The sequence below is a fragment of the Dermacentor andersoni genome, chromosome 10, assembly GCF_023375885.2.
Source record: "Dermacentor andersoni chromosome 10, qqDerAnde1_hic_scaffold, whole genome shotgun sequence".
NCBI lineage: Eukaryota > Metazoa > Arthropoda > Arachnida > Ixodida > Ixodidae > Dermacentor > Dermacentor andersoni.
The window spans coordinates 44012037-44039155 of record NC_092823.1 but is presented as its reverse complement, the minus strand read 5'-3'; the positions used below and the strand labels follow the sequence as shown (position 1 = coordinate 44039155).

At 48.5% G+C, this 27119-nt stretch overlaps 1 protein-coding gene across 4 annotated transcripts in view; it reads left to right on the top strand.

Annotated features, from left to right (window-relative positions):
- Positions 1-24613, top strand: part of Pld (Phospholipase D) — a 170928-nt gene extending 146315 nt beyond the window's left edge. For all 4 annotated transcript variants that reach the window (XM_050194512.3, XM_055062215.2, XM_050194514.3 and 1 more), the window contains 8 exons: positions 533-651; positions 1143-1265; positions 6788-6898; positions 8952-9043; positions 10647-10813; positions 12155-12222; positions 15855-16202; positions 17977-24613. In XM_050194512.3, coding sequence (XP_050050469.2) covers positions 533-651; positions 1143-1265; positions 6788-6898; positions 8952-9043; positions 10647-10813; positions 12155-12222; positions 15855-16202; positions 17977-18201 — 1253 coding nt within the window. In that variant the 3' untranslated portion in view covers positions 18202-24613. The remainder of the gene's footprint in view (positions 1-532; positions 652-1142; positions 1266-6787; positions 6899-8951; positions 9044-10646; positions 10814-12154; positions 12223-15854; positions 16203-17976) is intronic.
- Positions 24614-27119: the final 2506 nt, after the last annotated feature.

Sequence of the window (27119 nt, the reverse complement as noted above, 5' to 3'; positions counted from 1 at the left end):
GCTGGCGACGTAGAACGTGACCAGTTCTGCTTGCTCGGCGGTTATCTACTAGAATAGAGAGCTTTAGGTGCCCTGTAGCCGTATTTCTTAGGCCTGCAAGGAACATTTATGTATAGCGCGTATTGAGCAAAAGAAAGCTTAATCGGGTTTTTTTATCAGAATGATCAGCAGTTTTCTCATTGACACTTTTGCTCTGAGTACTGTAATATTTAATGAACTGAATTAATTAATAACTACGAGAGAGAGAGATGCAAATGAGAGAAAGGCAGGGAGGTTAACCAGAGTTAAAACCTCCGGTTTGCTACCCTGCACTAGGGGAAGGGGAAGCAAACACGGAAAGAAGAGCGTGACGAAAATAAAAGCGCGAAAAAAAATCATAACGCATGGCATTGGATCGTTACAGTCTTTCTAATAGGCCACTGTCACGTAAGAAGGTCAACAAAGCCTAATTAATGACCAATTACCAATTGTGCAATTAGACGAAATGCGAGGAACACAGTCGTGAGTCGGTCTCTCGCCGCCCACCGCGCAGACATCGTGGACCGCAACGTGACCCCCAGGATGCCGTGGCACGACATCGGGGCGGCCGTCAGCGGCGCCGCGGCGCGGGACATAGCGCGCCACTTCGTGCAGCGCTGGAACTTCACCAAGGTGCGCCCTCTATGTACAACAAGCGCGCTTTTGCTCGTTGCAAGAGGAGGGGACGTGCGGTTCTCCTTTCTTTTTACGAAATGGCATTGCCTGATTGACTTCCGAATTTATTAGTGCGTCAGCTTCAGGAGCGTCGATCATAAAGAGAAAGAAAGTGTTTGTGTCACGTATAGAATGTGTAAATTATATATATATCTATATATATATACACATGCCGCTCGCCTTTGTCATCTTTATTTCCAAAAAACCGTACACAAGGTATACCGCAGACTGCTACGGGTAATTTCAGGCGCATGCCAAGGCTTCGCGGAAATTGAAATTGTGTTGCGGGCCTGGTTAGCTTTTGATGCCGATCGATAGTACCTGCGTATTCCCTCCTGTACGGTACAAAATATAAATCCTTGTAAGACTTTACCACTTTTGACACATATCCCTTTCCTCTGTTATTCTTTTCTTCTACCTTACATCTCTCCCCCCTCCCCCATCGACAGTTCGAGAAGGCCAAGCAACACGAGAACTACCCTTGGCTGCTTCCCAAGTCCTACCAGGACGTGGAGCTGGAGTCGACGTTACCGGAGTCTGCTGTCGGCACCCTCTTCACCGCAGACTGCCAGGTGCGTTCCCGCACGCTTACGCGAACGTGGCTTAGTATAAGGTGTATAGCTGAGCCAGCAGGTTCACATATTTGCAGGTTAAAATAAGCGCACACCTTAGACGAGACAGGAGGCATCTGTAAAGTTCCGCAGCCGTGAATAAGAGTTTTCAGTAACAATGATTTGGTTGTTTTTTTATGCATTGCGAGGACACCACGATGAACCTGTCCTGTTATACGCGGTGCGGTCAGTGCAGAGTTCCTTGGCCTCTATATATCTGCGTTCTGAACAAACTGTAGTTGTGAGTTAGCAACATCTGCGCTTGTTCAAGACCAAGTATGAACGCGGCTACCGCTGACTTCAAGTACACGCATATAGTTATTTGAACAACAGAGCATGCATTTTGGGTTTGATTCAGGGTGGCGGTTTTCACATCTTAAAGACATTTATGTCGTGCATGCCCGTAGTACGCGCAGGAGCGATGTTACGTTGCAGAATAAGTTTTAGCTGAATGCAGTGACATAACCACCGGTAAGGAAGACGAATGTCGCTCCGCTGAAATAAAAACTGAAAGTTTAATGATCGCTTCAACAGGCATACTATAGCAAAACAAACAACGAAAGAGTTAGGGTTCTTCCTGCTTATGACGCTGGGGCTCTATAGCGTAAAAGTGTTCCAATCTGTTTTTGTTTCAATATACTGACGTCAACTTTACGTAACCACCGACGCAAGCGTCGGGCGATAACTCACAGCCTCGTTTGCACGCACTCCTCGTTTATATGTCAAATATTGGTGGTGGGGTAATTCGCACTCTCCGAACCGGAGGGGATGGGGTGACAACAAACCCACCCCGCGTGCGTTTAGTGAGGGTTCGACTGCTGACCGGCGATAAGGTCCACGCCTGATCGACCGTGAACCAGAGGCATGAGACGGGAGGCGACGTAAAACACACACATTCAATTTAATAAAATAAAATCATGTCCGAGACATACTGGAAAAAAAACATGCAAACTTCCAGTAGTGGGTCCTAGCTCGCGGAAGGCGTGCGGGTCACACAGCACACGCCCTGACGCCACTCGCGCGACACTAAGCCCACCACGTGGGAACCATTAACACTCGCGAAATAACAAAAAATCCGTGACACAAATGAAAAATATACGCGACAATAAATACGGCAAACACTACACTAACAGAACATACAAAAATTAACACGCGATGGATAAACAAATGAAAGATTAAACGCGATTAGAAAAGAGAGTCCGGCGGAAAGTTCGGAGAGCGGCCTGGAACACGAGGCTTATCTGGGGCGTGCTTGCCGAGATCCCGATCTGAAGAGCGTCGGGCTGCTGGTACCTCGCTGCCGAAGATCCTGACGGACTTGCACCGTCTGTCGGTCGAACGGCGAAGACTTCGGCCTGGAGGTTTCAGCCTGCCGACCACATCTTGAGCTGTCTCCCCGCTCCTTCGTCCTCCAAGCTGCTCTGCCGCTCGCCAAGCCGCCTCGTCCCTCCGCCGCGCTCAGGCGACACACGTGACCAAACCGGTCTGGCGAGCTCGGGACAATGGGAAGCTCTCTTCCCCATCGCCGTTCAAGCGGCGTTGCTGCTGCTGCGGCAATGGCGGCCATCTTGAGAGGAGCGCGGGCATGCACTCTGTGACATTATAGGAGGTCACTTTTCTTGCTTTCAAAGCCTATAGTGTTTCCTACATTGAACAGTTTTTCTCATCTAATTGGCTGAAAAGAGTCGAGGAGCACGCTCAAGGGGAGAGGGTTTCGACGTGGCCGAGCCAGCACAGTGAGAGCAGATAACCCGGGTGGTGCTGGCGTCTGCGATTGGTCCGTTTCCCCTTACTTAGCTTGTGGTGGCTGATCGAAAATCGCGGCGGCGTGCAACGAAAGGTTGAAAATGCCGCTGAAACGGATCCTCAGCAAAGAAGAGCTGGCAGAGAACTGCCGTATATCCGGCGAAAGCGCTCGATAACGTTATACTGCCACGCTGAAAGTTTTATTATTCGCAAATTAATCCATGCTTCCCGGCAGCCCCGACTCGCCATTGCAATTAAGAGCGATCGGCAGGCAGCCATCTTCTATTCCTTTTGGATCGGGCCACTGCCCGGCTATTCAGAAAAAAAAAATTCATTTTCGTTCGCCATACTAATGCGCCTTTAACGCGTACACGTCACGTTGACGCGGTGAGTTGTCGCGGTTTTGTGACGTCGCGTGACAGACAGCTGGAGTGAGCGAAGCCCTAAAACGATTGAATAGCGGAGGGCTAATGGCGAAAAAGGCATCGAATCAGAAATAATTATATTTCTTTCGTTTTGGCATAATTATGCATAATTAGTGCACGTATCATATCAAATGAATCGTTCTCCCGGTTTTCGTGACGTCGCGTGACAGACAGGCGAAGCGGGGGTGGTCCGAAAATTTTTTGACCAATCGTGGAGGGTAGATTGCAGAATTGCAATAGAAAAGTTTGGAATAGCTTCACGTTATAGGCGCCCCAGAAAAGTAGTTTTTTTTACTTGATTCATTAGCCTTGTTAGTGTGTGTGTGTGTGCGTGTGCGCGCGTGTGTGTGTGTGTGTGCGTGCGTGTGCGCGCGTGTGTGTGTGTGTGTGTGTGTGTGTGTGTGTGTGTGTGTGTGTGTGTGTGTGTTTGAAATGCGACAGTATGAGAAGTTTGGCTACCGACGAACCCGCTATACCACTATTGTAGCTAAATACAAAATAACACATCACTAAATGAAAAACCAATATAAGAAGAAAGAAGTCGCAGTTTCGCCCGAAAGGCAAACTATCCGTTGCGCAAGGTAGTGGACAGCTATCAGTAAGGAAAGCAGATTTATCGGCCGTATAAACTTGTAAACATAGGCATGCTATACTTGCCGACAGCTAGGTGGGGTGATGAAATTAGGAAATTCGCAGGCGCAATTTGCGCTTCTCCTTGGCGCCTTTTTAGTGTCCCGTGTGCACTTTTGTGCTAGTCACTTCAGCAAGTTGGAATCAGTTGACGCAGGGCAAGGGTAATTGGAGATCGCAGGGAGAGGCCTTCGTCCTGGAGTGGACATAAACTAGGCAGCTGCTGCTGCTGCTGCTGCTGCTGCTGCTGCTGCTGCTGCTGCTGCTGCTGCTGCTGCTGCTGATGATGATGATGATGATGATGATGATGGTGGTGGTGATGATGATGATGATGATGATGATGATATGAAGTAAGGATAGTAGTTTTATCGGCTGTATAAACTTGCAAACATAAGCACACTAACTAAATGAACAAGCATGGTGTCAAGTGCGCACTAGCAAACATCAACGCATCTTACTCGACGACCGCGGAAACGCGCTGTCAAAACGCTGGCGTGAGGAAACGCGGCAGCAGCAGCGAGCGAAGTGATATTCGCGGTGTTTATCGCTTCAACGTAAAGTGAGCGCCGAGAACACAGCACGCACAAAGCCGCCGGCGTGCCTAAACACTGTCCCCAAGCAGATCGCTCTTGAGATACGGTCGCGCGACCGCCACATGCGCATTTGCGGGCGGAGTAGAACGCCACCACCCCTTCTTTCTGCCCTCCCCCGGTGCCTCGCAACGTTGGGTAACTCGCGCACGACTGGAGACGGTGCTCTTCCTGCCCGCTTTCGTCTCTTTCGTGCGGGCGAGGTTGAGCCGCGATTGTGGGCTCCCCTCGCACGCCTTCACTCGCATATACGCGTAGAGCGCGTGGTGGTGTTATCGCCCTTGGAATTTATACGGAACCTCACGGCGACGGCGATGCTGACGCCGACGGCGAGGATGCGCTTGGAGTGTCCATATAACTGCTGTCGCAATAAACATAATAAATATGAGAAGCATTAACAACCACTTAAAGTGAAAAACACACTACTTACACTCTACAAACATGCTAAGATTAGATTTGCACAGCTGGAACGTTTGTTTTGTACGGTTAGTAAAATTGATGACGTACTGAAGCATGATCGTCTACAAGTACTCTAAAATTTCACGTGTGATGTTTGCTTTAGTTTTATTGCGACAGCCATTATATGGATACTCCAGGCGCTTTTCTGTCGTCGCCGTCGTGATGTTACGTATGTAGTCTGAGGGCTATAAATACCATCGTCGCCGCGCGCCGTATGGCACATGTGCGAGTGAAAGCTTGCGAGGGTGAGCCGACGATGGTGGCTCCATTTCGCGCGCGCAAGGGATAAAAGCAGGGAGGAAGCGCGCCGTCTTCTGTCGCGCACAAGGCACCGGGGGGAGGGGGGCGTTCTACTCCGGCGGCTGCTGCGTATGGCGCGGCCGCGCGGGCCCTATTTCTAAAGCGATCTGCGATGGGGACAGAGTGCGCCGAATGCTGATAGCTTCGTATGCGCTGTATTTTCACCGCTTAGATCGCGTTGAAGCGAGAGGTAGCACAACGGTGAATTCGCTCGCTGCTGCTGCCGTCGCTCTTCCTCACGCTAGCGTTTTTCACAGTGAATGTCCGCGGTCATCGAGTGAAATGTGTTCGTGTTTTCCTGTGCTTGCGTGACGCCAAGCTTGTTACTTTAGTTATTAAGCGAATGTTTGCAAGTTGATGCGGCCTTGAACTAATATATATCCTTCGCATATAGCTGTCTAATAATTTGCTATCGTAATCGATTACTGCATAGGCCGAAATGGGGCCTTTTTTGTGAAATCGTTCGTGGCTAACACGATAAGTCAAAGGAATGGTGCGTTGTATTTACGTGTGCTGTTTCAGCGGGCGCGCTCTCGTGTGTTTGTGCACACGCGTGTGTGCGTACGTGTGTGCGCGTGCGGAAGTGTTGTTAGCGTGCATGTGGAGACGTGTACATACGTGCAGTGTTTGACCCCCCCCCCCTTTATTCACGTGCAGTGTGTGCTTATCTTTCGTGTTTAGGTGTGCTTATGTGTTATTTGTCTGCGTGCGCATGCGTTTGGCGTCGTATGTGTTAATGCGTATGTGTGAGCGCATGTGGTTGCGTATGTGTCGTGTGTTTCTCTCTCTCTTTATGTGTGTATGTTTGTGTGCGCGCGTGCTTGTTGTCGCGTTTGCGTACGTTCGTGTTTTTGTACGTGCTGTTCGTGTGTGTGTGTATCTGTGCGTACATGCACGTTTGTGCGTATGTATATGTCGTGTCGTTTTGCTTGTGCGCTATGTTGTGTACATATGTATGCTGATGCGTGCGTTTACAACTCCCCTCGGCCTTAAGTGACCGACAGTATGTCACGTGCACTAAGTTCAGTATACTATAACCTACCTTCGTTCCAAGCACAGTTCGTTCTATTGGACCAGGAAGCTCTTACATTAGATAGCAAATTGTTGAACAGTCTCAAAAATAGCTTGCAGATGGCGCTCAGGTCGCATTAGAGTTACAGCTGTTAACATCTTTAACGAAAAAATTGTGTTTTATTTTAGACAAATAACTGTAAAATCAGGTGCTAAGTGTCAGGTAAGCGTATCTTCAGGTGACCTCTGTATAATTATCTATATTATAAGCTTGAGCAATCAGCTTATCTTCGAACCAATCTTGCAACTTTCTTCGTTGCAGATATTGCGTAGCGCGAGCAACTGGTCTACGGGTATCAAGGCGGTCGAGTCCTCCATCCACTCCGCTTACATCGACAACATCGTCAACGCCAAGCACTACATCTACATCGAGGTCAGTTGATCATCGCTGAAGTCACGGTGAACACTCGCAAGATAATTTTCAGCGATAACTTTCAGCCACTTTCTGTGGTCGTTGAATCGCGTTTCTAACCTAAAACCAGCTGATTGGCTGAAACATGTGGTGAGGGTGTTGCAGGAGGTGCGAAGACGAAGGGGTGGTGCACTCAGGATAGGGAGGAGAGAGGAGAGAGAGAGAGATTCTTGTTGGAGGGAAGAAAAATTGGGGTAAAGTGCAGCGCAGTAACTGTCTCTCAGGTGAGGACACCTCAACCGCGCTGCACAATAGGGAAAGGGAATTGAAAGAAGGGTGAAAGAGACGCGGCGGCGGCTGCCCAAACAGTGCGCGAGGGCAAGTTGTTTACATTCGCTTATGAGGCGCGGTTGACGCGCCTAGTCGTGGTGAAGCAGAGCTTCCTGCGCGGCGAGAGCCGCGTCGCACATCTGTCGGACGTTGCCGTCGATAGCTGGGCAGCATGCGCGCACGCTACTGGTTGGAGCGGCGCGGAGGAGTGGGATGGGGAAAGCTCAGATGCACTTGCTACTAAAGCCCCTTAAACTTCGTAAAGTAGCGACACTCTCCTCCTCCGCCTTCACTCCTCTTCGTTTCTCCTCTCTTTCACGCTCCCTCCTCGACCGTGGCGCCGCCTACACTGCTCGCGCGTAGCAACGGCGCCAACATGCGTTCCTCGTCACTCCGTAGACGCTTCTCGAGCAAAAATGGCGCTGATGCACGGCGCGCGGGCACACGTGATGCTGTTAGGCCAATAGCGGTGCGGCGTTGGCCTCGGCCAGAGCGCGCGAGGAGGAGGCGGCATTCTTCAAAGCATGGCACGACTTTACGAAGTTTAAGGGGCTTTACTCGCTACTGGCTCGAAGCGGCGTTCTCAAATGAGAGATGAGGCTCGGTGGAGTTCAGTGACGCCAGCGTGCAGTATCACTTTGGCGTTGAGCCGTGCTACCCACCTCGAGGGCCGCAGAAGATAAGCGTGCACTTTTCCCTCTTCTCAAGAACCACGTCTATCTGTTCGACTTGCGCGAGCGGTTGAGTCACTCGTTAACACGCCAGACTCAGTAGATGTGCCGCGCCCTTGGCATCGTTTACCGTCTCTGTTAATGCATTGACCTTCAGGCGGAAATGATCAATTTTGTTTTGTTTCTTGTGTTGCCAGTGTGCATTACCCATCATGTACTAACTTCTGGCTGCGTGTTTCGTACACGATGGGATAATTGGAATGCGAAGCGTAGACACGAAAAGAAAGCGTTCGTTTAGTGACACTTCTTTACTGCATTCGTCGCATTTAGCGATGATCTTCGTCAAAAAAATATTTTTTTTAAATTCAACTAAAAGCGTTCATTTCAAGTTCAGCGACCTCCTGGACGTGCAGATTGTATCGATGACATGGTAATGCGAATGCAAACCAGTGATAAAGAGGCAAAAGAATAAAACAAATCTGACTTTACAATTTATTTCTTGTCTGCCTGTGTCTAAGATTGATCTGCGTAACCTAGCGACAAATCATTTCGGAGGTTAGTGTAAGTGCTCCGGGAACCTGCCCCGCGACAGCTTAATTAGTGGCTATGACGTGAATTCTACTGTTCATTGATAGGCCGCGGGTTCGAATCTTGCGGCTGCAGTTTGAACGGGGACAGAATGTAAAGACGCTATGCTGCCGAGATTTGAGTGCAGGGGAAAGAAGTTCGGGTGGTTACAATGATACCGAGCTTTTCGCTGTGCCATGTCTTTGACAGCCTTATGCAAGAGCTTGATGCTATAGGCTTTTAAATACATCGCATAATAAATTGCTCACACTGGATAAATCTTTTCCCTTTCTCTTGCTCCCTCACAGCCCCATGTGTTTCGTTACGATGTTAAACATCCCCATAAGTGGTCACTTGAGGCCCTAGAAGTCTTACTCGAGAAATCTTTAACTCCAAGAGTCATCTTAGGGTGTGTATCGCGAGGTATTGGCGGCGTTATTTTTTTTTTCTTATCTTATCTCAGAAATAGTGCCAGTGCCAGGCTTATGTTCTTCCTTCTTTTCCAGAACCAGTTTTTCATCACACTGGAGCAAGGGAATCCGACTGTCGAGAACCAGATCGGCGAGGCCCTGTTTCAGAGAATCCTCAAGGCACACAGGTCTGAGTGCGCTTGGCGCTGGTATATATAGCCTGGATCGATGCTGTCTTTGAACCTATAAGTCGTGCGTGCTCACTCAATTTTATGTCGACTTCAGCGAAAACGGTTTTCAACGTTCCACCTGGGAATTCTACTTTCGACAATAAACTATTTCGAAAAATAATTTGCACTTAAATTACATTTACCTTTATAAATTTGCTTTAAAATTCTGCTTTAAGCTTATTGGATAGCCGAGAATCCTTGAATTATGCTACATACAACCATATCGTGTGCGAGATTCCGCAGTAATTACGAATGCGGAAACCGTCTTCCCCGATTCATTCGTACCTGCGGCACGGAATTTCCGAACGTTCTTCTTATCTAAACAGAGCAGGGGCCGCACTTTTCTTACATTACAGGCAACGAGTCTGTGCTCGCGTCACCCGCTACCCCGATAACCTCGATGCTACCTCGATAACTCGAGCAAGCTTCACGTCGTTTTAGATTCCAACATTGCGTTAGACGCGCGAGTTCTTTTTTTCTTTGTCCCGTTTCACCTCGCGCAAGCTGGCTTGTGAACTTTGAGAAGAGCCCTCGCATAACACACACGTATAGTCTATAGTTCCATTACATGTTGTCACATATATGCGGGGCGCGCGCTACCGCGCAAGCTAATTGGAAGTCGCGTTCACACCGATGTGATGCTTGCGCATCGCATTTCCTTCGCGCATTAATCCGATGCACCATCGTATGCACGTTCGACGTTGTCCGAAACGAGCTCATGCCTGTTTACTTTTTTCATCCAGCATGCCTCGTCTGCGAGTGAATGAGGGCAAACGTAAGGTGCCCCGCTTTCAATTTCTGACCCCCGATGTGATCCGTCAGCCGCTGTGCATGAATTCGCTAAAGGTGACTTCACCCGCGCAAGCTTCTCGCTGGCGCACTCAGGCGATTCGGCTTTCCTAGCATATCGTCCCTGTTTACAGGAGTTCCAGGTGCTAAAGATCTTAATGCGGTACGATATACCGTCGCGTACGTGCATTCGTGGCTCTTTAAACGATTATATATGCCAGTATAAAGTCAGTCGTGGGCAGGCAGAAGACGGGATGGTGTATTAATTCGTAACAGCTTGTGCGGCTCGATGCTAGTGGTTTTACGGTGCACCCGTCTCGCTAAAGGCGGCCACGGGACGCCCTATAGACTTCTCTGCTCGGTGTGGGCGACGCTTGCTGGGGCACTATGATGTGTTTAATTTTATGGTTTTGTCAAAGTGTATGACAACGTTGTGTTCAATATGATGGTTTTGTTAAAGTGTACGACCATGTGAACAAATGCGTGTGCCTCTGCTGTTGTCTTTGCCAGTATGGGGGGCGAAGGACTCCCTGAAGCCATCCTTGAATGGCTTTTCCCTTCGCCTCCCATCGCATCTATATGTGATAAACCAATAAAGAATCAATCAATCAATCAATCAATCAATCAATCAATGTCTTGTTTCGTATTCCTCTCCTGCGAATTCCGTTTGCATGTGGTGAATAGCGCGCATGGAAAATATTGGCACATGTGCCACCGCCCCGTTTCAAAGCCGAGTGCACACTCACAATAGTAATCGTCATCCTTCGTGCAGGAACAAGCAGAACTTCCGGGTGTACGTGGTGATGCCCTTACTTCCGGCCTTCGAAGGCGAAGTGGGCACGGACACCGGCACGGCCATCCAGGCCATCACCCACTGGAACTACGCTTCCATGTGTCGTGGGGACTCTTCGATACTCGAGCGCCTCAAGGCGGCCGACGGTGAGCACGCGATCTGTGATTCGTTCGCCTCCGAGATTAGCCCGCGCGCGCTGTCGCGCCGCCATATCTTGGAGGCCATGTAGATACGCTACACCGTGATGCCTAGCGTGGTAAGCACGAAATTAAGCAGTAACGAGTTTCTTCGTCAGAGATCGAGATATTTCCCCGGAATAAATTAATATACAGCTTGGGCAGAGTGTCACCAGTCTAAATATATTTCGTGTTGTTTATTATAGCTGTCTTAGGCAATCATTATATGCCTAAAACAATAGTTGTGAAGGGTACTTTAGCTGTGTCTTTTATTTTGCGTTAGTCGCAGCTGTCGTCATTACAGATGTCATCACTGGTTTCTTTGGTAAAAGTTTAGAGATACCGAAGCTGTGTACTTGTTCCCGCCCGATAACAGACAAAGTTCGGCCTTGTCCGGTTTGACATTTTCTTACAGTAATATCGCAACACCAGGGTGACAGGCAGGAGGACACAGGGCGAACGCTCTGTGGTTTTGCGCTAAAAGGCTGCGGGAATTCCCCAGCAGCACTTGGTTCCGTGACGTCATCAAGCCGTCGTCATCGTCGCTCGTCGTGCCATTGACGTCGTGCTTTTCGTTCTGTCGTCAATTGGTTTCAGTGGCACGTGCAACATTCTGTTCAGTAGTACTCTGCAACTTTATTGCGATAGCAATTATATGGACACTGCAGGCGAATTTCTGCAGTCGCGTTGCTGTTCCGTATAAAGTCCAAGAACTATAAAACCGTGGTCGCGCGCCCTATGCTGCATGTGCGAGTGAGAGTGTGAGGCGAGCTGACGATCGCAGCTCAATCTCGGCCGCGCGAAAGGGAAGAAAGCGGGGAGGAAGCGCGCCCCCTTCCGTCGCGTGCGAGGCACCGTGGGGTGGAGGGGGGCGGCGTTCTACTGCGGCTGCTACTGCGCATGCGATGGTCGTGTGCGGTCGCGCAGCCGTATCTTGAGAACGATATGCGTTTAGGGCGGAGTTTAGGTGCGCCTGCGGCCAGTAGCTTTGAGCGTGCTTTGTGTTGTAGGCGCTCAGTTTACGTTGAAACGATAGACAGCACGAAGGTCACCTCGCTCGCTGCGGATGCCTCATTTCCTCACGCTAGCGTTTTGACAGCGAGTGTGCGCGGTCATCGAGTGCGATGTGTTTGCTGTGCGCGCTGGCACCATGTTTCTTAATGTAGTCATCAAGCGAATGTGTACTACTTAATACGGCCGGTAAAAGTACTATCCTTACTTTGTGTAGCTGTCTGATAATTTGCTGTTGGAATCGTTGCTTCGGCTTTCGGGCGAAACTGCGACTTTCTTTTTCTTTTGCTCCTTGTGCAGTTCCTGACCCTACCAAATACATCGACTTCTTTGGACTCAGGAAACACGACGAACTGCACGGAAAGCTGGTGAGCCTCTGGTCATCATGAGAATCATCGTCATCATGTCTGCCTTATTGCGACAGCAATCGTGTGGATACTTCAGGCGAATTTTCGTCGTTTCTGTGACGTTGCGCATAAAGTCCTAGCGCGATCAGACAACGCACCGCCCGCCGTATGCAGTCTCGGTGCGAGGTGAAGCGCGCGAAGGTGAGCAGAGAAAGATGGTGGCTTGATGAGCGAGCTGCGTGAGTAGCGCGCACGTCTCCTTTACTAGTCCGGCCCTGGCTACACTGGCTGTCCGCGAGGCGGAGCGCCAACCCTGCCCGCGTGCTATATCGTAGAGGTAATGTGTGGCGGGCGCAAAAGGTAAGGGCAATCCAGGGCAAGTTCCCGCGCTCCTTGGTTTGGAGGTCGCGTAGTCTCAAGTTTCGGTGACGGGGTCACACGAGAGGCAGCACGAAGCGTTCGCTCCTCGCTGCCGGTGCTCTTCATCACACCGGCGTTTAAGGTGCCGCGATATACCAAGCCCTTGCCGAGCTCGGCTTTCTGGGTGGGGACAGGGTCTCCGCCTACGCCATACTGGTTCTCAGCTGTGCCTCACCGGCTTGGAGCGTGTACGAACGCCGTCGTGATTATGGCGAAATCATCGGCATTTGTTCGGCGAAGCAAGTTAAAAGTTGGAATACATGCAGTACGTGTACATATATACACTTTCCAGATAGGAAATATAAAATGACGCACGCCAGAAAGACGAACATGATGCATAAGCACACTTCCACAGCATTCCTAAATGCACTCTCATACAGGCATACATTAGTAAATGAAACTATAGCAAAAAGATAACTAATACATTCATTGACAAGTTTAGAAAAAGTGGTTCTATAGGCCTGCTAGCCTTTGTAGATCAATCTTCGTTGGCGTACGCAGTGTAAATGAATAGACATCAACAATTTGCCGCCTCCCGCCCCCTCCCCACATTATACGGTAAACAGCGCTAACGCGAGACAAAAGTTGGAAATATTAAGCACGGACACTTACTTTCAACTAATGTTTACTGCTATACAGCGCAGGATAGAAACAGAACCGATGTGAAAAAAAAGGGATGTGTTGTCCGTTTATAGTCTTTGTTCCATGTTTGCGCTTTTTGCCGTGTCGTGTAATTTTTACCAACAAGCCCACTGTCAACCCTCTTGCCACCACATTGACGTTCCTGCCCGCCCATGCTGTTGCAAATACGCGCATACACAAAGGCCGCTTCGCGCAAGAGTTTACTATCAGGAACGGTCGGCTTTCATTGTGAAGCTGATCTAAGCAATCGGTGGTGCCCTAATCGACACGCCAGTCGCGGCTCCCTCCCAGTAACGGAGACAGTTCTCGAAGGCTATGCTTTTGCTGGCTGCATGCACCGGAAGCGATTGTTGTGGCAAAAAAACGTAATATAGATTGATTTTCAGCAGATGTTGCATTTGTTTACGTCAGGAAGAGCGCGCAATTGTATCATGTAGTTACAGTCATAATATTTTTATTATTATTATTTTAGTAGTAGTAGTAGTAGTAGTAGTAGTATAGCAATAATGTGGCCGTTGTTTTGCACCCAAGTTCTTGTCCGGAGGGCCACTCAGAATATGTAACAGGTTTTCAGGAAGGCCCTTGGCGATGTATACGAAGACATGCCCGCCACGTATGCGTAAATATGTTCGAGACCTGCGGCGGTGACTTAGTGACCACGGTTTCCGCGATCCATTCCCGGACGCGGCGGCTGCGCGCGGCCTGGGCAGCAATGCGCGAGCGCTCGCATATACCGCGCTTTGGGTGCAGGTTATACACACAACCTCAAATTATCAAAACGCGTGAAGCGCTCCCTACGGTTTCCCTCATCGCCTCTGTGTTACTGTGTGACGTTAATTCGATTAGTGAATCATCAAAATTGTAGCGTGAAGCTGACACAGTCGAGATTAATGTCACGTCTGGTCTCACTGCACCCCTGCCACGTTATAAGGCACGCGCTCGTGCACTGAGTATTTTCGCCCGATGCTACTGTTCGGCGGGGAGTGAACGAACATTTCTTGCAACTGCCCAACTTGATTAGCCCCCCCCCCAAAAAAATACGTGAACCGTTTACGCCTGTTTGTCTAAGCAAATGGTCGCTGAACATGCCAGCACTGCAGCACACCCTGCTATTTTAATTGTTAGGTTTCCTTGCGTTGATCCGAGCATGATCCAGGCCTTCAACGCGTCAGCACATGATTCTTCAACGCATGGTCGGTCGCGGTTGTAACCTTATGTAATTGGATGTGGAGTAGTGCAAATTAGTGTTAGTGGTGATGTGGCGAGGCGCGCATGCTGTAGGAAGCTGTGACGCCATGGCTCACGTCCTCTCGCCGCTTCAGCACGCGAGTCGCTGCACGTCACGCCACTCTTCTTCCTGGTGTGTCGCATTCTTGTAGAAACTTGCTTCGTGTTTTAGGTGCTCTTTTTTAAAGAAATGCAGGTGTATATCACTGATAATTATTGTCATAGTAATTTTAAAAAATTGCCACGAACGCTCAGCGGAATTCGAGTGGATTTCAAGGACGCTAATGGTGTCTTTGCCATTCATTATCCATGGCTTCTACTGACATCCTTATCATCGTCGGTATAGTTATACTGTTCGAGCTCACAGCTATTGGGCGTCTTGTTGGAGCACCATATCATCGTTTACACGAAAGTAGTAGAGCACCGTATTGATGCGTAAACCGGGATCATATGCACTAGGGCGTTGCATTGCCTTAAAGGGGTGCCTCCCGGCGTCTTTCCTTAAGAACTGAAAACGCACTGCAGCGAATGTGATGCCTTCCGAGGAATACATTCCTGCAGAAATTTTTGAAGAGCACCTAATAATAACGGAGGTAGAAAATGCTCAACGTTTACTTTCCCCATTCCTCCTCAACAGAGCGTTTTCTGTCGGCTGAGGTTCCGCGGTGCACTTACGGTGACGCTGTACAAAGCTAGCCTCTGACAGATATTCCCGATAGTGACGAAGGAGCGTTGCCAAGAATGGCGTGACGCGTTAAATGTTTTGCGCTTATATGTTGGTTGGGAGATTGGAGGAATGTGCCTGCGTGTGCGAGGAGGTAGCCCTTGGTGATGAACAATGGCCCACTGGCTGGCGTCTATGGGTTGTCGCGCGGGTGTATGACATCATAGGCGGGACGTAACAGAGACAGATTTGAAAACCGCAGGTTAGAGTGGGTGACCTTTTATACGAGAGCCTAGCCTCCCTGCCGCATGTAGCGGAACAGTATTTGCTTGGCGTGTTCATTGGATCGTTTTCTACACGTTACGTACATTTTGCTACAGTGTTAAAGAAGACTGCTCCAATGCTTCTGTGATTCGATGGCCAACGATAGATCGAGAGGCCGTCGCCTTTAGCGAGTTCAAGCCTACGGTTCGCGCTTCGCGTGGAGGGTGATAGAAGGAAAACGGATCAGCCAGCATTCTATAGCGCCCCATCCTCATCTGCGCTGGCTCCGCACTCGTCGGGCGAGACTTGTTCTGTACACGTAAACGCTGTGTGGTTGATCGTGGGAGGATGCAGCTATGGCCTGCCGACGTGTCGGTGCCAACGCGGTTGTGCTCAGCCCCGACCGCCCACGTTCGCTCTCGTTCGCGCCTCGCAGACCCAGGAGCTGGTGTACGTGCACAGCAAGATGATGATCGTGGACGACGAGGTGACCATCATCGGCTCGGCGAACATCAACGACCGCAGCCTCCTGGGCAGGCGCGACAGCGAGCTGGCCGTGGTCGTGCACGACACGGACCGCGAGAAGAGCGTCATGGACGGTTGCCCCTACTCGGCGGGACGGTTCGCCGGGGCGCTGCGTCGCACGCTGTTCCGCGAGCACCTCGGCCTGCTGGAGGGCGACGGCGGCGCCAACGGTATCGACATCAGGGACCCCGTGGCCTCCTCGTTCTACGACGGCGTCTGGAGGACCACGGCGCGCCGGAACGCGCAGATCTTCGAGAAGGTGAGGGCCCGGATTTTGTAGCTAAGGTGCGCCGGCTTCCCAGCGAAAGACCCAACTGTCAACGGGGCACGAAGGCGGTCGCAGGCCCAGTGTTTGAAGTTTAAGTCACGCAGTAACTTAAATGGTTTCAGTAACGCGCAACTGCTCCCTCAATGAACTGGCCCAACAATGCACAACCTTAAACGACGCGTATTGGCTGCAATCAATACAATTACTGCTGCAATAGCTATGCAATTATTTCATCAGATTCCTTTGTAAGACCCATGGAAATATATTTTAATTCATGCGACAGTGCATATTGTTTTTTTTTTTTCATGTTTTTCCTCGGATTTCAACTCCAAAATGAAGTATGCCTTGTGTAGATTGGCAGTGCATTGTTTAACACGTACGTACATTTTTATACACTATGGAATACCTGTATGTAACATTGAATTAGCATATGATGTTAGAATACATTTCTAGAAACCTAAAGAAATATTATGCCGGGAGATGTTTTTTTGTTCACATAGTTAGCCATGCAGCGTAAACTATAAGCAAGCTTGGCCGAATCTGCTTAAAGGGGCCCTGAACCACCCCTCTGGCTTGGCGAAATAACATAGTCTGCGGGTAGCATACGCTGCTGCGAACATCTCGGCCAACTTTTGCTGTGGTACGCGGTGCGTGGAACTCGCAAGCGGATCGCCAAGTCTCCTTTCTCTCAAACGCTTTCTTTCCAACAGAAAGCCCTGTCCTCACTCTCTTCTGGACGTACTATTTTGTCATTCCTCAGACGACTCCTATTGACCGATAGCCGACTTCAAGCTGCGGTCGGCTACATAGTGTAGATACCGCGGCCGCCGTGGGGTGCCGCCACGAAACCACTGGCTAAGCGCACTGCGGCTTCCTAAGGGCAACCGCGTTTGGCAGATGGTAAGTGCGTCGTAGGCACCAAAGGCGGAAGTCGTGCCGTCTAGGTTAACATTCAAAATGAAATTTCCAAATGCGCGCCACGGTGAAAATTAGAAGGCGGAGCGTTGCGGACATGCCCCACTGCACCGTAGCCTTCGCAGTGCAAGCCACCGAAGAATGGGAGCACAGATGATGTGTTTGATTGCCAGTAACTCCGCTTATGCTGAATGCATCAATGTACTTTTTGCGGGAAAGTATTTCTGAAATGGCCTATTTTCGCTTCAGATACATATCTCCACCTCGATGAAAAGTGGTTCAGGGTCCTTTTAAGGCAGAATGCGTGACTTATTGAAACAATAAATGGGACTGAATGAGCCGCGTAAATCTTCCACAATTCAAACTGCGCGCTACGAAATAGGTTTCCCACGTAGAGTGCCTGCACTGTGCCAGTGATCTCGAAGCTCATACTCTGCTGGATGCTTACGTACTTCTGGCGTTGATACAGGGGTCCAACCAGAGGTGGCGCCACACTGTGCAAACAGCACCTACTGAGTTGTGTAAAGAGCTACCTGGGAAGAGCAATAAAGATGTCGGAGGTTTGAAGTCTGATTAACCTCCCTGCCTTACTCTCATTTGCATCTCTCTCTCTCCAAACTGTCTTTTTTTTAATTTTGTGATGAGACAAATAAATTTGTGTCTCAGTGGCTGTTACCAAATATGAAGGGGACCTGTCATCAAAGCCAGTACAGTGCTTTCATAGCGGCAGCGGCAACCCAACCCTGCTCACGAGTGCTCCATTTTGTGTACAAGCGAGGCTTTATTAATATCTACTTTTAGTGTACTTTTAAGTATCGATGCATGTGCGTGCCGACTTCTTTATACACAGGTATTCCGCTGCATCCCATCGGATAGCGTGCGTACATTCGCGGGTCTGCGGGAGTTCACGGCCATTCCCGGTCTCGCTGAGACTGACCCGGACCAGGCCCGCGCTGAACTGTGCGAGGTCAGAGGTCACCTGGTTGACATGCCCATGGATTTTCTTGCCGAGGAGAGCCTTACACCGGCATCCGGCACCAAGGAGGCTCTCATGCCTGTTGCTCTCTGGACCTAAAGGATGCAATTCGAGGTCCTGCGCAATCGGCCCTTGAGTACCAATCCCTGTGCATCGAAATGTTTTCTTTGTCTTCCCGCTGCGTGGGCTACGAAAACGTGGCATCGGAGCTACTACCTATATGTGTAAACACCTCTGGGTGATGCTGCGTTTTTTTTACAGTTCACAGCGTGAGCACAGCTGTGACTGTTGTTCCGACAGTGGCCGCAAATCTCTGAGAACTGAAACGCAAGGCCACACAACTGTGCAACAGCCGCGCTGCCTACACAGGCACCAAGTCTGAATGAAGGAGCACGAGACTACAAATGAAAGTTGCTTCTAAAGTGTGTGTCGGTTCGCACAAGGCTTCTTCATACTTGTGCTGCAATTAAGTCAAAAGTTAACAAAGAGCACTATCTCCAAAGCCCTGTGCAGGTTTCCTGATTATGCCAGAACTTCAAATTATAATTTTTATACATCGTGCTAGGCTGCCTACGCACACGAAATAGAGGCCTGCTCAATTTTGATGATGCCTGCATTTGAGTTGGGGTATTTTCAACAACAGCAGTGAAAATTCTCTTGTATGAGCACTTATCTACCTATGCATACTTTGTTACCTGTGGTAGGTTCGTTGAGTAAGGTGTAAGAGCATGAAACATTACCTAGCATCTTTATTTCGTATTCTGACACTCTTTTTGCAGCACAGTCGATGTGAATATACAATCCAAAGAAGTTTAAGTGTTATCCCCCGGCTGCATGATTCTGCAATAGCAGCTCTCATGATATCTGGTGATAATGTTAAAGATGACTAGAAGACCATCACCTGTGTAGGAAGATTGAGGAATACGAAGATCACGATTGTAATCGATTAAGTTGCAACTTTTCTCTAACATTATTTGTGTTCATAAGTATACGAAACAGCGACATAGCTTTCTGGTGAGACTATTGCTGGAATTCGGGGCTGTTCGCTACAATTTTTTAGTTTATTTCATGTTACTATTTCTTTATGAAGCATCCACTGCTGTAAACACTAATTATGATATGTGTTTTATTGCTGCTGCATGCATTGAACTTGTGCTACTTGGTTCATTAAGTCCAATACTACAAACCTGTCTGTGCCATCTGCCACCACATTTTTGTTGTCCTAGTGTGTCAAACATATTTTCTTGTTATGTACCCAGAGTGCACTATTAGAAAAGTTTACATGTGAAACAAAATAATCATGCTGAGTGCTGCGGTGTTACAGATCTGAATGATAACCAAGGTCACATGTAGTGCAGTCTTTAGGGTAGAGACAGAGGCATCAGATGTGCTTAGAGGTAAGAAGGAAGGAAAAGTGGGGGAGGAATAATTGCCTGCCAGCCATTACGTTGTCTGGCCAAGTGTGTCAGGGTCAGCTTTCTTGCTTTCTTTTGTAAGAGGGGGGGGGAAGCTGACCGCTCACCTATTTGTAATGGCACTGGTTATAGTTCTTGCTGTGTGAGGTCAACTTCAGAAGTCCACTCCTAATTATATAGTGGCTGTACTGCCTAAACATTAGAAATGTGACAGGCTATAGCTGCTCTAAATAAACGAGGTTAAAGGACTCTTTGCTTGTTTTACAAGAATGCGCTTGCTGTTTCTATGTTTCATAATAGCACCTCAGGTCAGGAGCTTTTCCAAAACAGAGTATACAAGCCATTTAGTCTTTCTGCTGCTACTTACAGTTCACGAGTCGGAAATCAATGTACCAGACACTTGTAACACCCATAAAAGCAAGTTCTAGGTACTATTTTTTCTGGGATGCATGAGGATAGCCTGTGAAACATGAAGAAATGAGTGCACATGCAAGCTTTCACTGAGGCTACCCGTTTCCATATTCTGTGACTGTTTGAGCAAGCTCCCCAAAATGTGTTTCCTATGGCCTCTCAACAATGGGAAATCATATAGGGTTGACAGAACAGAATTTCGAGGACTGATGAAATTACTCGCTAATCTCACGTTCGATCTGTTTTCTTACATTCACTCTACAAGGGCCAGTTCTTTTGTTTCTGTTAGATAAATGATTTATCTCCCTTCCAAGATTTTCAGGGATGTACACTATCAAATATGTGTGACATTTCTTGCCTTTTTTCGTCAAGTGCTTTGTGCGTCATCTTCTTGTTTGCTACGCAACACCATTATCAACATTGTTAATAGACAGCTTTAGAAAAGTGCTAGCAGTCTGCCCCACTCGGACCAGTGCATCCTAATAATGTGCACACAGCTGCTCAGCAAAACGCCAGTGGGAGTACTAATGCATGCTCACGCAACACTCTTTCTGGCAGCAGAATGTAGAAGGCTGCCCATGTCCTGCTAAAAAACCAATTGAGCAGAGCATGAGGCTGTGTCTACTTGGTTTCTTTGTCGTATTATAGCCAAGCTGAGAGCGCGTCGATGGTGTCTCTGGGAGACACGCTTGTTAAATAAGTTAAATCAATGCAGTTCATGCAGCCACTGGTGCGCGGGAATGTAAGCGGAGTATAAGCGACACTCTGCTAAAACTGTCTAATGTAATGAGTACCATGCTATAACAGATCACCCTGACTGCAGCAAGAATTATTTCTGTCTTCTGAACATTTATGAGACATCCAGGGAAGCTTTAATAACCAATTGCTAAATAAGAAACTGGATAGAAGTAAACGCTACGAACGCAGCTGCTGTTTACGTTAGGCTGTCAGTCTTCATCAAAGTTTTTAAAATTGTTTCTTGTCATATTTAAGGTTGGTCGCTTAAGCATGGATTTTGCTCTTTCATTCTCAATGTCCATCATGCCAGTGTGCCAGTGTTCTCTTTGTTCTTTACTTTGGTAAGGCCGCAGCTGTCTTATTAATGTCTCAGCTGATCTGTTAAAGTATCTGTTGAATGACATGTCTATATAGGGGAACAGAATTGCAATGACGAAAAGTTTCTTATTGTTATTTGCTCTGTTATGAAGTTTATGATGTGCCTTGAGTGTGAAAGGCTGTGTAGAAAGGCAGCAAGTGCTTCTATTGTGAGAGAATTGCTGTGATTTTGCATGCACACAAGTGAAAGGAGGCAATGTATTGCTGTGAAGTGCAAATGTGAGGGCAAATTGTGTAGGTGGTACTTTTATCCATGTTTCACTTGAAGCTTGGTAGAATTTCTTGTCAGCATGCTACGAACATCAAGGAACTCCAAGTGCGTTAATCCCTAGGGGTATCACAGCATCTGCTCAGTGTATTTGTTAAGCTCTCTTTTATGCCTTTTTTTATAGTTCAGCTTGCTTGTTAGCTCTGCATCATCACTGCTGAGTTTCGGCAACATCATTGTGCGTGTTGTCTGACTTAAGGTTGGTGAACATTTGTGGCTCTCAATGAGCGTATACTCAGGAACGTCAGCCAGGATGTTATTGCTGCCTGCCCGTATGTAATGTGTTTCCCATCTCCCGGTCGGAGGGGTTGCACTAATGCTGAGAGCATTAATGTTTGATGGGTGTAACAGCATGCTTATAGCTTGGTGTGATGGTTGCTGAAACAGCTAGGCTAACTTCATATTAGACAGTGAATATTTGCTAGTCACCAGGAACACATGCTACGTGTGGTGCAACTAGCACTGAAGCGCTTTCAGTATACAACATCAACTTTGCTAGTATGTGTGCATAATACGGATTCCTTACCGGTGAAGTTATATAGCATGGCGGCTGAGAATTTTAGAAACTGTGTCCTTTCTAGGTGATGGGCTCTGTATTCTTTTGTATTGTTTTTAAATGCTTGTGTGGGCTATTTTTCTTCGCCTTTTTGGCTGGGGAGGATAAACTGTGTCAAGAAATCGGTCTGTGTTTGAACCGTTAGGACATGAGATTTGTCGCAGTATGAAGCATAAGTTTTTTTTTTTTATCGGGACATTTCACTGAACCTCATTTATCGTTTTTCAATATTTCGCCCAATTTCTGATTGCTCAGAGGTGATAATGCATTTTATCAGCATTGTTGTGCTGATGTGGAAAGCAGTCTGTTGAAGTGAACATTTGCATACTAGAACAATGGAAATGTATGGAAGGTGAACGCTTCTATTGTTATCTAGTCTTGAAAGAGTTTTAACGTTTGTTTTCTTGAGAGCCTTGTGCTGGGAAATTAAGGTGTTATTGCTGACGTAGGCACTCTTTAATGAAATATCCACTTTCTTTGGAAGTCATGCATTACGCACAATGAATATTGGTGCGGTAATAATGGCTTGTTTATTTTCACTCTGTTTAAGGCCCTTGGCGTTTCCTGAAATTGTGACAGATCTGTTATTCCCTTTTTTTTTCATAGCGCACTCATATTTTTTTTTCTTTTGGTGTAAGTGTTGCTGGAGACGGATAACTATGATCTATTTTATTTGGCACTTCTGGTGTGCTCCCATTCTTAGGGCAGGCTTTGTTCAGGGCTTTTATCCCATCGTAGATTATATGCTACTACGGAGATTATTTTTTCTGCTCTAGATGAAGGAGCATATGAACTTATCATGAGAGGGAGCTCTGGAATAACTGTAGTTTATTTAGTTATGAAAAAGGCCGGCACTTGTTATAAGTTACGTGTACAACCATCGTATAAGTTCTGAAAATTTAGGGCATAAAAGTCAATCGCCGTGCATGTCTCAGATTCATACATCTTTATGTACTATGATGGACGTACTAGTCCTCTATTAAAGGACCCCTCACCAGGCCCGAGAGCAAATTTTGCTTATGTACTGGAAGTCTTTACGTACCCTCCAGGGAGCGTTCTGTCGCAAGAATTTTTCAAAGTGGTTCGTTAACGGCAGATGTAGAAATATTTGAAGTGTCGTCATTCCATGATTTCAGGAGGCGAGCTTCACTGCCAACACGACAATGTCTCTCCACTTGCTCCGTCTAGCCTCCGGAAGCGAAATTTTTTCCCCACCTCTTCCTCTCTGCAATCACGCTTTCTCTCTCCTCCCTACGTTCTCCCATATCGTACCCGGAAGCTCGCGTCACTCACACGTCACGGACCCCGCCCTTCTTTTTTTTTCTCTTGCGTTTCTGCTGCGCAGTGCACTTCCGGTGACGGTCTCGCGCGCGAACTAGCCGTTGCGTTTGGCTCCATTCGCTCTGTGCACGATTTTGCGCGCTGTGCATGAGGACAACCGCGCGGTTGTATGGTTGCTTCTGCGCTGCATTGAAGTGGATCCCCTATAGTGCACACACGATTGCAAGTAGTTTCGTTTTCTGCACGCGCGACTGCACGACGTCGGAACAAGCAGAGGAAACGGTAGGACGTCCTTCTTGCTACGGAACATGGTAAAGAAAAAAGACTCGCAGGCATTCGGCTTGTAAATTCTGTTCGTTATCTAAACTTTAAATCATCTTGTGAAGCAACAGGACCAACGTATAGGTGCTTTAGCTTTGAATAATTCTCGAAGTCGTGTGTCGCGGCGAGTGACGTTTCAGCAATGCGAATTACGTAGGCACACTTGTGCGTCTGACCTCCACTCCGGCTGAGGTCGAAGCTCCCTCGATAAGAAAGGCGCGCGGCGTTTGGTTTGAAATCTCAGCTGTTTTCGCAGAGGGCACGCAGCGGTGTAATACTTTGCACACACGATCGTCAGCGAGCGTTGTATAAACTACGCGCGTCTGTTTAAAACGACCATACCTGGTGAGGGACTCTTAAGTATACTTCACTGGACAGTCTTAGTGTTTCATGGCTCATAACATTTCTTGAAGCGTTGAAGTGCCTCTGTGTTGACCTAAGAATGAAGAAGTCTGTCATGTCTGTTTTTCTGTACATCGTTCTTCACTTTATGAGTTTTATAAGTGCCACATATACACAACCATTTCTCTTCGGTTGGAAGCTCCTAAACAGATGACATCGTATTCTTAACTGATGAGTCACGTTCGCTTTGCATTTCAGACAGTGCTGAGTGACATCGGTAGACGGTGCTTTATGCCTCCAAACCAATCCCAAACTTCTGACATGCATACATATATCGGATGTGCGTGACATTTAGGAAAACCCTCTGGAAGTAATGTCCTGGGCTACTGTTTTTGTCTTGTCTCAAATGTCACTTGAAAGCTGGTCAATTTCCATACCCGTATATCATTTCGTTATCACATTTGCCTTCCGGTTCATGTTGGTGAATCTTTTTGTCATGTCTCCATGAAAATGTTTCTTATGATGACCTCATGTATTCTTGGCTGACTTATTGACATCATCTTATGTGTATTTGTGCGTTCTGAGTCGTAATAACATATGTCAAAAAGGCGTCCAAATATGTGTCAAATGTGGGGATCTATGTCTTTAACCGTTTTCTATGGCAACATTGGTGCAACCACCATGTTGTGACACTGCCCTCAGGCCACGTGCATGTCGCTGCTGTCAAGTGCTTTGGCATGTTTCTGTGTGCATGCTTTCATCTCTTTGTCAGCACGCTGAAATAAAGAGTTCAAAAGCAAATATTTGTGCATCATATTGAGTCACACGAAGTATGCAATCTGTTTAATCTTGTAATCACTGCACTTAGTTTAGTCGCGCGGCACCGACTGTAGTGCTCCTGACGGTGAGTGCAGCTATAGTTGCCACAGCATACAGGGGGATAATTTTTGTTTTATGGAATTTCTAAAGGGACACTGAATCGAAACAATAAATCAGTTGAGACTATATAATAAAGCATTGTTTGAGAACCCTGCAGGCAGTCATTTCCAAATAATAGTTTGATTATTAGATGAGGCAATGAAGGTCGAAGTATCAGTATTTGAATTTCGCGCCGAAACCCCTATGCCGGTACGTCAGTGTGACGTCTGGGATTCCAAAGTATGTTTTCGCATTAGGGCCGCATTGGCTGAGTAAAGGTTACCGCAACTTGCCATGTTTAATATTCGGCTCCTTTAGAACACAATGTAGTAAATCTGTACCGCTATATTGTTAAGTAGGCCCTAGAAGATGCCATCAAAATCCATGACGTCACAGCTACCAGATGCGGGAACTTCAAGGAGGCGTCGCCACCCGTCTTTCGTCCTTGCGCTTTTACTGGCTTACCTAGCGTCTTATCGTGGTAAAGGCGCCAATACACTTCGACGTGACCCGGCGCGCGCGCGCGCAGTGGTTGTGCTACATCACGCCAGGTCGGCTACGCCGCGTCAGGCGTAAATCCGTCCCCATACAGTACAACGCCGCGCCCCTGCCGCAGCTGGAGTAGCGCATGCGCAGAACACCGCGCCGCTCCGTGGCGCCTGTCGTGGAACATCGAAACAAATCTTTCGCGCGCTTTCTCTGTCGGTAGCGATTGCGACCGCGGACCGGACTGTTGCTCGGCGATGGCACGGATGCAGACACATTCCGCAAGACGAAATTAAGCAGGAGACACACGGTACGATTCGGCGTACGATCCGACGTGCGGCGCCACATGCACCGGCATGCGGCATACGACGATTCGGGGCACACGGTGCGTTCATCCGAAAGATTGAGCGGCGAGTAAGCTCCGCCCAGATACAGCCCCCCAGCTTCACTTCATATCCACATCGAGAAACACAATACAAACAACTCTGCACAACACTGCTTCGCTTTACGCGAATACTGTCAATAAAATTATGCCCCTGCGAGTGACGGAACACTTCACAACGGCGCGTTGTCTACTGACGGCTCCGCCAACAACCAGTGATACGGCCGGTAGGCCTAGCTAGGCGGACGCTGCGGCCGACGGCGCTAGCGATCCAACGCGAGCTCTTCAAAGAGCGCTTATTTTTGCCAAAACAATTAACAGTTTACATTTAGGTCGCCCGTAATTAAATACAATTGGTTTACTCGACGCAGTCGTTGCGAAGGGCAAACGTGCAAGCGAAGCGAGCAGCCTCGCTCAGACGGTCGGTGTGTGCTGTCTGCCCGCGAAATGCCCTCGCGTCACGGCTCCCGATCTCGCCAGTAGCTTGGTGCTAGTGTATTAGGCGCTGCTTTGCATAACAGGCACACGTTCGAGATAATTTTACTGGACTGGTAACTATTTCGTGTCGGAAACAAACTGCAGCAGGCAAGGAAAAAAAAAAAAAAAAGACTGCGAGAAACCGGCCAGCCAGCGCCGCCTCCGTGGAGGGAACGTCAGAGAACGTCACATGCTAGCCACGCTGTCATTGGCTGCGGCCAAACGACGGTGCGGTTGTCGGACGCGTCAGACGATGAAAATCTGCCCGGTTTGTCGCACGCCGGACGTCCGATCCGGCGCTTCGGCACGGCAAAACACCTCGATTCCGGCTGCCGTTCCGGTGCGTCGGACACCGAATCGGACCGTGTGTCGCGTGGTCTGCGTCGAAAGAGGAACAGGTCTCTCTACATAACACAGACACGTAGCCGCTGCCACTCCTTTTCGTCGCTCCAACAGCTTTCAGTTCACGAGCATAGCGGTCCCCCAGCCGCTTCCATAGTTTCAGGCACTCTTCGACTGAAACAGGGAAAACAAGACAAACAAACAGGCGCTGAATGAATAGCATATCCAGAGACGTATTCACACACGTGCGTAGCGTTGACGCTCCTGTTGAGAGGCCAGAGTACATGCGTATCTATCTGCTCCCGCGCGTTGTCTTCCCGCTCCGCATCCCAGTAGTCCATTCTTTTGGTGTCGTAGACACACGGGTGTTGCTGGACGACGTCCAGAACCCTTTCGATTTTGTAGCCGCACAGGTCGGACACGCTTTCTTGCGAAAAGGCCATCTCGTTCTGGCTCAGCCTGCCGAGTAGTGAGTCTCTACCTCGACGAGAGAGGGCGCTAGGCGCTAACTTGCTCGGCGCGGTCGGCGCGAAATGCAGTCTGTTGCATTCGGCGCCGGACGACGTCCGAGCGCGCCGAATGCCGCCGGTCGCGTCGGCGCCAGGTGCCGCCGGACTGTAGAGGGTCGTGTTTTCGCCAACGTAACGTCGCCATGACGAGCGCGCGCGCGCGCGCGCGCGTTACGTCGGAGTGTATCGGCGC